Below are 6,648 nucleotides of genomic sequence, written 5' to 3'. Positions count from 1 at the left end.
CCACCGGCCAGACAGCATTTTTAGTAGCCACATGCGTCTGCCACTCTGGGTTCTCCTGCACACTGTCGTCAAGTTAGTTTAGTAGTATAAGCAAGTATCTTTGTTCACTTGCGTAGTGGTAACTGCGAAGGAACTACTACTCCTAAATCCTAATGATAACAACCGGATTAGGGCCCGCCCGCTGCATTGTGCCGCGCGGCGGTAACTCTGAGCCGGCGCGCGGGATCTTCGCCTCCTCCGGCGCGCGAATATCCCCATGCGATCGGCGTGGCCCCTTATCCCCGTGACAGTGACGTGGAGCCCCCCCGGTAGATTTTTATAAGCTCCCCGGCCGCTCTGTGGAGCTCAGCCATTCGCCCCCGGACATCGCAACGCCGTATCAGTTCGTACTCCCACACGCAACGGTAGCATCGCTCGTGATAGCACTGCCTTTCCCGTTTCTACGCGCTGCAACTTGCTTGAGCTCCTCAGTCCAGAGGGAAGGGATTGGTGGAGGCACTACTTGTGAGAGATGGAGAGCTGCGGCTTGGTTGACACGGCCGCCGCCGCTCCGTGCTCGACGCCGGGCGGGCGCCGCCGTGGCCGCGCCGGGAGCGCCGCGAGGTTCTTCAACTGCCACAGCTCCTCCAGAGGTACGTGCTCCTATCTGTCGCTCCGTCAGTCACCATCGCATGAGCTAACTCACTGTGTGTCGTTGCTGTTGTTCAGAGCATGGGGTGAGCGCGTCCTACTCCATCGGCCGGATGCTGAGCGGGGTGAGGTCGGCGGCGCGGAGGAAGCTGTTCAGGAGCGAGCCCGAGTGGATGGGCGTCAACTGGCCCGACTCCACCGGCCGCCATTGGTGGACCACTCTGGAGAACAACTTCGTGCTGGAGTCCTCCGAGGACGAGTACGGCGGGGTCGTCGTCGAAGCCGACAGGCTGCCGTCCGACGAGGCCGCCTTCGCCGGGTCACTGGTGGCTTCCCTCTCCTACTGGAAGTCCGTGGTACGTCCACAGATCGAGAAAGAAAGAGATACTGAAATGCATCGGCAGCTCACTGTCACTGGTCTCAGTTATTTACATGTGCTGTGGTTCTTGTTGCAGGGAAAGAAAGGGGTGTGGCTGAAGTTGCCAGTGGATCGTTCTGAGTTTGTTCCAATAGCAGTGAAGGTACGAATGCTAGTCACTGAATCACTCTGTCTGAACTTGGAGTTGGGTACAAATCACTGGTTCATTGAACTGATGCTATGTCCCTACATCTGTGTGCAGGAAGGATTCAAGTACCACCACGCGGAGGAGGCCTACCTGATGCTGACATTCTGGATCCCCGACGAGCCGTCTCTGCTCCCAGCGAACGCTTCTCATCAGGTCGGCGTCGGGGGCTTCGTGATCAATGATCAAATGGAGGTAGATCTCTCGCGCACAGTGCTAGTAATAGTTTCGGTCTGAAGGGATAATGGCTGAAGAAGTTCGTGTGACTAATGGCATTTCCCTGAACAACCCTGACAGGTCCTAGTGGTACAAGAGAAGTACCGCGGCTGGGCGTTGGACGGTGTGTGGAAACTTCCCACGGGGTTCATTCAGGAGGTAAGAAACGCACCGAAGATCATGGGCGATGCAGCCGTAGTACGTGATGTGTGTCGCTGTTACTGAAGCAATTGTTCTTCTTCCTTTTGCAGTCGGAAGAAATATATACGGGAGCCATCAGAGAGGTCCAGGAGGAGACAGGGGTAAGCAAAGTTTGTTTACCTCTTGCAGTCCGTTCTCTTGCGAGGATTAGTTCTGAATGTATTGTTCTTGTGGTGTGATATGTGCAGGTTGACACTGAATTCGTGGATGTGGTTGCCTTCAGGTAAACAATTATCATCCACCTCAGCGCGGGAACTCTGAAACTGTTATGATACTCTGAACGTTGTCTCACTCGCCACTGAAACCGTAAAACAATGACAGGCACGCGCACAACGTGGCATTTCAGAAGTCCGACCTGTTCTTCATCTGCATGCTGAGGCCTCTGTCGAGCTCGATCAAGATCGACGAAACAGAGATTCAGGCAGCAAAGGTACACCACCATCTTCAAAATTAAAACTACACCGAAAACCTGACTCCATGGCACGAACTTCTGTTCCCAGTATCTTGCTTTAGTGCTTTACTGAAGCGTGTGTGTGTGTTCCTTTAATTGGTGCAGTGGATGCCGCTGGAGGAGTTCGTGAAGCAGCCGTTCATCCAGGAGGACCACATGTTCCAGAAGATCATGGACATCTGCATCCAGCGGCTGAGGAAGTGCTACTGCGGCCTCACGGCGCACAACGTCGTCTCCAAGTTCGACGGCAGGCAGTCGACCCTCTATTACAACGTGGGCGAACCCGAGGATGTCAACTGTGACGCTGCCTGACGGGTCGCCGGGTTTGCTTTTCTCTGCGACAGTTTAGGCGTTGTGTGGTGCAAAGTTGTACTTCCTCTTAAACTAATATAAGAGTGTTTAAATCATTAAATTAGTGATTCAAACACTTCTATATTAATTTACGAAGGGGGTAACATTAAGGCAAGTGGATTGGCCTCTGTATATACGTGTAGAAAGAAGACTGTAATTAGACATGGGCGGAACGGGTTAGCTCTGTGGTGTAGTACAATATGTACTATTCGTCTGTGGACCGGCTTTATGGATCCGGGGGTGGCAATTATCTAGAAGAAATGGCAATGATCCACAAGGAATATTTTCTTTCAGTTTCAGTGTATTGTGCAGAGTATTGCTAGAGAAAGCTCAGCTTCGAAGTATCCATCACGAAGATGGAAAGGGTGGGGTAGGCGTAGTTCTTCGCAAAGAGTGTAATCCCATCTATTCCCTTCATCCTAAATATAAAACCTTTTAAAAATTTCACTAGCAAAATGAATGAATCTACATATTAAAATATGTCTATATTCTAATGAAATCTTTAAAAAATATTATATTTAAGAACGGAGGAGTAGCCGTTCAGCCTCGATCCAACATGAGAAAGCACGTTCAGCCTCGATCCAACATGAGAAAGCAGCCATTTTTGCAAGCTCAAGTAGATTGCAGTGTCTGCTGATCTCACAAGAGCATGTTTCTTCACGCTAGTAAAAATTAACTAAATAACAGAGTTGGGCTAGGCCTTAAACTTAACTCCTTAAATAACCCTTTAAGGGTTTGGCTGGGTGCGGTTAGCCCCTCATCTTGAGGAATAAAAGGTTTTTAAGGGATCAACTAGAGATGCTTTAAGGTTATCATGATGAGCTTGGAAAATTCAATTTTTCAATTTGGCTTCCGGGAGCATTTGCTCCTGCTCGTGAATCCCTTGTTTTATGCATTTATTATACTGTAGTTTGTAGGTAGAGTTGTTGAACTAAAGTGTGGATTTGAAATGTGTTACTTATGTCTTGAGCATTATCAATATTAAACAAATATTTTGTGAATCCAATGGCTACATGTATCACTGTATCCATTTGTTTCTTAATCTCCTGATCTAAATCATTCGCTTCACGTGTCACCAAGCAAAAATCCTACAGTCACCAGTCCGTTTAGAACCCCCCCTATGGCCCTATCAATCATCCTCAACCCAGCACCAAGTCGTGCATCCTAGGACTCCAGCTCCAAATCGTTTCTTGCCAGATCTCTCGTATCAGCTTTCAAATGAGGTCCCAACCTGAAGTCCTCCTACAACGGCCACGCCCAGATGATTATCTCGATCTTCTCTAGCGACGACAACGGCTGGATGGTCACTTAGACCCGGACGGTGGTTGTCTCAACGGTGAAGCCATGAAAAATGACATGGTTCCGCGGCAGTGACGACGAGCCAGATGAGGCGCTAACACCGCCCTGGATGGCCTCCTCTGCCGGCGATGATTCCTAGATATGAATCTGAAGCCTCTCGTGCTTTTGAGTTGCACAAGTGGGTCGGAATGGTTTTCTACAGTTTTGTGACTATCCATAATGGGAGTAAGATCGATACCACCTAAATGAAAAAAATGATGTGGCGGCTAATTAATGAGGAGAGATACAAATTAAATAACATAGCTAGAGTTATTCATACTATGAGTACCATCATACTTACCAAGATAATATGAGTGTATAAGCTAATAAATAAAGTGTTGCATGACATCACATATATGTTACTCCCCACTATAGAGGTAGTAACATAGACTAGTAAGAGCATCTCTAGTGGATCCTCTATATGAAGGTGTATAGTAAATATACATGATCTCAGTAGTTTTTAGCTCCCAACGACTCGTGTAAAAGGGCGTGTAAAACATCCACGCCCAGGCCACGACGGTACCAGGCGTGGTAGTAAACACGACCAAGCCACGCTTGTGAAAAGCAGAGCCTGCTTCGTCCCGCGCCCGCCGGAGGAACGATCGGAGGAGCTCGCCCCAGATCGCCGTCGCGTTTGTTCTCCGGCCGCCGCCCAAGGTAAGGATTTTCCCTCTCCGACCGAGCTCACGAGCGGGAGGGCGGGGACGGGGGGCCGCATGCCCTGCACCAGATCTGGCGACGGCCGGCGGTAGCTGCGCCTGGGGAGAGGTATGGCGACGGCCGACGCTAGATGCGCCTGGGGAGAGGTAGGGCGGTGGCCTGGGGAGAGGTAGGGCGGCGGCCGGCGCTAGCTGCGCCTGGGGAGAGGAAGGACGACGGCCTGGGCAGAGGTAGGGAGGGGCAGCGATGGGAGGGGGAGCGAAGGCAGCGACGGGCGGGCTAGGAGGCAGCGATGGGAGGGGTAGGAGGCAGCGACGGGAGGGGTAGGAAGCAGGGGACTGAAACTTCTGAACATTCAGAACACACTTTAAATTGCAATCCTTTGTGTATTGGTGTCAATTTGATTCAAATTGTGGTCTAAAATAGCTGTGTATGGATGGATTGCTTGCAGATGGATGATGACTGCTTCCAAGATCATAGTGGGCTCGTTCACATGGCCTCTAAACATGCCATGCCATTTTTTGGGGCAATTTTTCCATCCCCAATGCATGCAATCTATGCTCCCTAACATACCGGGAAATCCTCTTTCCTCCCCTATTGCAAGTAACCTAGCAATGTCTTCTTCATTTGGAGATCTCAGGTACTTTTTCCCAAAAACTTCACAAACTTTGATCACAAATTTCTTGCAAGACTCTAAATTAGTAGCCTCAGCGGACCAGATGTACTCATCAACACCATCAGCTGCTATTCCATATGTGAGGATCCGCATTGCCGCGGTCATCTTTTGTAGAGGATGTAACCCAAGTGCTCCAGAAGCACTTCTTTTTTGCGTAAAATAACCATCATAGTCATGCTCAAGTATATCATCAACTATGCAATTGAGCAAAGTACGCGACATCCTAAATCTATGCATAAAAAGTAAATGAGACAGGGAACTGAAAAAAGGACCAAAGCAGAGAAGTGTACTAATTACGAACCTTCGTCGAAACAAATGTTCGGGAAAGCGAGGAACTTCTTTGAAGTAGTCGTTCCACATAAGAAGAAATCCGGCATCTCTTCCTCGATCGATTGACTAACGTCCATACTTGGAACCGCCATGGCGTCGAGCATTCTTCCTCTCTTCCTCCTTGCGCTCGGCGAATGCTGCAAGTATGAGTTCATCGTCGCCAGATGAAGATGACGAAGAACTCATGTCCCAAGTGGATGTGTTCATTGTGTTGCGTGAGAGACGATAGAGAAATCTAGGTGAGAAGAGAAGTCACACGTAGAAGTGTGCAGGAAGAAAGGTGGTAGGGGTGGTTTATATAGATCAGAAATATGGCCGTTGGAAATATTGCCGTTTGAAAATATAGCCGTTGGAATATACACGTCCTAATTTACACGTTCCACTGAAAAACTGGGAGGTGTATAATTTAGCAAGGTGTATATGGACGTGTATATGGAGATATACACGTCCAAATTTACACCATCCACTAGAGATGCTCTAATATGTGCATGTTATTAGTCTAAGTTACTACTCACTCTGGATAGTCTCATATATAAGATATACCCAAATGATAAGTGCCACATGTATGGCAAAAAGCAACATGGTCCAAATGCCTTTATTGTCATCCATCTTGCCACATTAAACAAATGATGTCAGTGATTTTTTTTTAGAATTCAAAATGTTTCATCTCTTAAATAAAAAATTGATTAATTTTTTTTGTTATCATTAAATGTGTCTCGACGAGTTTTTCAAAACTCTATCCCATATTGATATGTTTCGATGTTTTTTTTTGTGTGTCAAAAGTTACCATGATGTTTACACTAAGTATCTAGAACACCCCCCTCCCCTACTCCCCAACCTAGAGTAGGTAAGTGTGGAAATAAAATCAACCCTTGTTCATACATGGGCTTTTCTGGTATGAAATGGACCACTTCAAATAGGTTCATTGCTCCGACCCAGAATACCATTAATCCGGCATGGGCTACGTGAGCTCCGAGTAGTTTACCGCACAAATTGACAAGTCTAGCATTCCCAGCCCACCAAGAAAAGCTGGTGGTCTCTTGGTCACGACCAGCAAAAACAGAAGTTCCGTTAAAGAGTGTTTCCACGTGGTAGAACCTCCTCGTGGAATATAAGATTTTCATGAACTTGCCATAGAGTTTACACTAACGTTGCCAATGATGTGTTTCATCTATTTTTTTCTTCTAGATTTAAAGCTAGCTTGTATTTTCAACTACTCCTCATGATAAATT

The 6,648-nt window shown here is 47.7% G+C and overlaps 1 protein-coding gene across 1 annotated transcript; it reads left to right on the top strand.

Moving 5' to 3' along the window:
- Positions 1–342: 342 nt before the first annotated feature.
- LOC123427581 (nudix hydrolase 8-like) lies at positions 343–2,705 on the top strand. The gene is made up of 9 exons (XM_045111662.1): positions 343–632; positions 709–986; positions 1,086–1,151; positions 1,251–1,388; positions 1,491–1,568; positions 1,661–1,711; positions 1,799–1,833; positions 1,932–2,040; positions 2,167–2,705. The coding sequence occupies exons 1-9, from the start codon at positions 512–514 to the stop codon at positions 2,371–2,373; spliced, it is 1,083 nt and encodes a 360-aa protein (XP_044967597.1). The 5' UTR covers positions 343–511; the 3' UTR covers positions 2,374–2,705.
- The last annotated feature ends 3,943 nt before the right edge of the window (positions 2,706–6,648 follow it).

Source organism: Hordeum vulgare, chromosome 2H, assembly GCF_904849725.1.
Source record: "Hordeum vulgare subsp. vulgare chromosome 2H, MorexV3_pseudomolecules_assembly, whole genome shotgun sequence".
NCBI classification, from domain to species: domain Eukaryota; kingdom Viridiplantae; phylum Streptophyta; class Magnoliopsida; order Poales; family Poaceae; genus Hordeum; species Hordeum vulgare.
The sequence above is the reverse complement of the archived record's forward strand: the minus strand, read 5'-3'. Positions and strand labels throughout refer to the sequence as shown.

Bases quoted from the DNA above. Each gene is read 5' to 3' on its own strand.
- LOC123427581 (XM_045111662.1), top strand. From the start codon at position 512: ATGGAGAGCTGCGGCTTGGTTGACACGGCCGCCGCCGCTCCGTGCTCG. The intron at 633-708 runs GTACGTGCTCCT...GCTGTTGTTCAG, and splicing joins CTGCCACAGCTCCTCCAGAG to AGCATGGGGTGAGCGCGTCC. The intron at 2,041-2,166 runs GTACACCACCAT...TAATTGGTGCAG, and splicing joins CAGAGATTCAGGCAGCAAAG to TGGATGCCGCTGGAGGAGTT.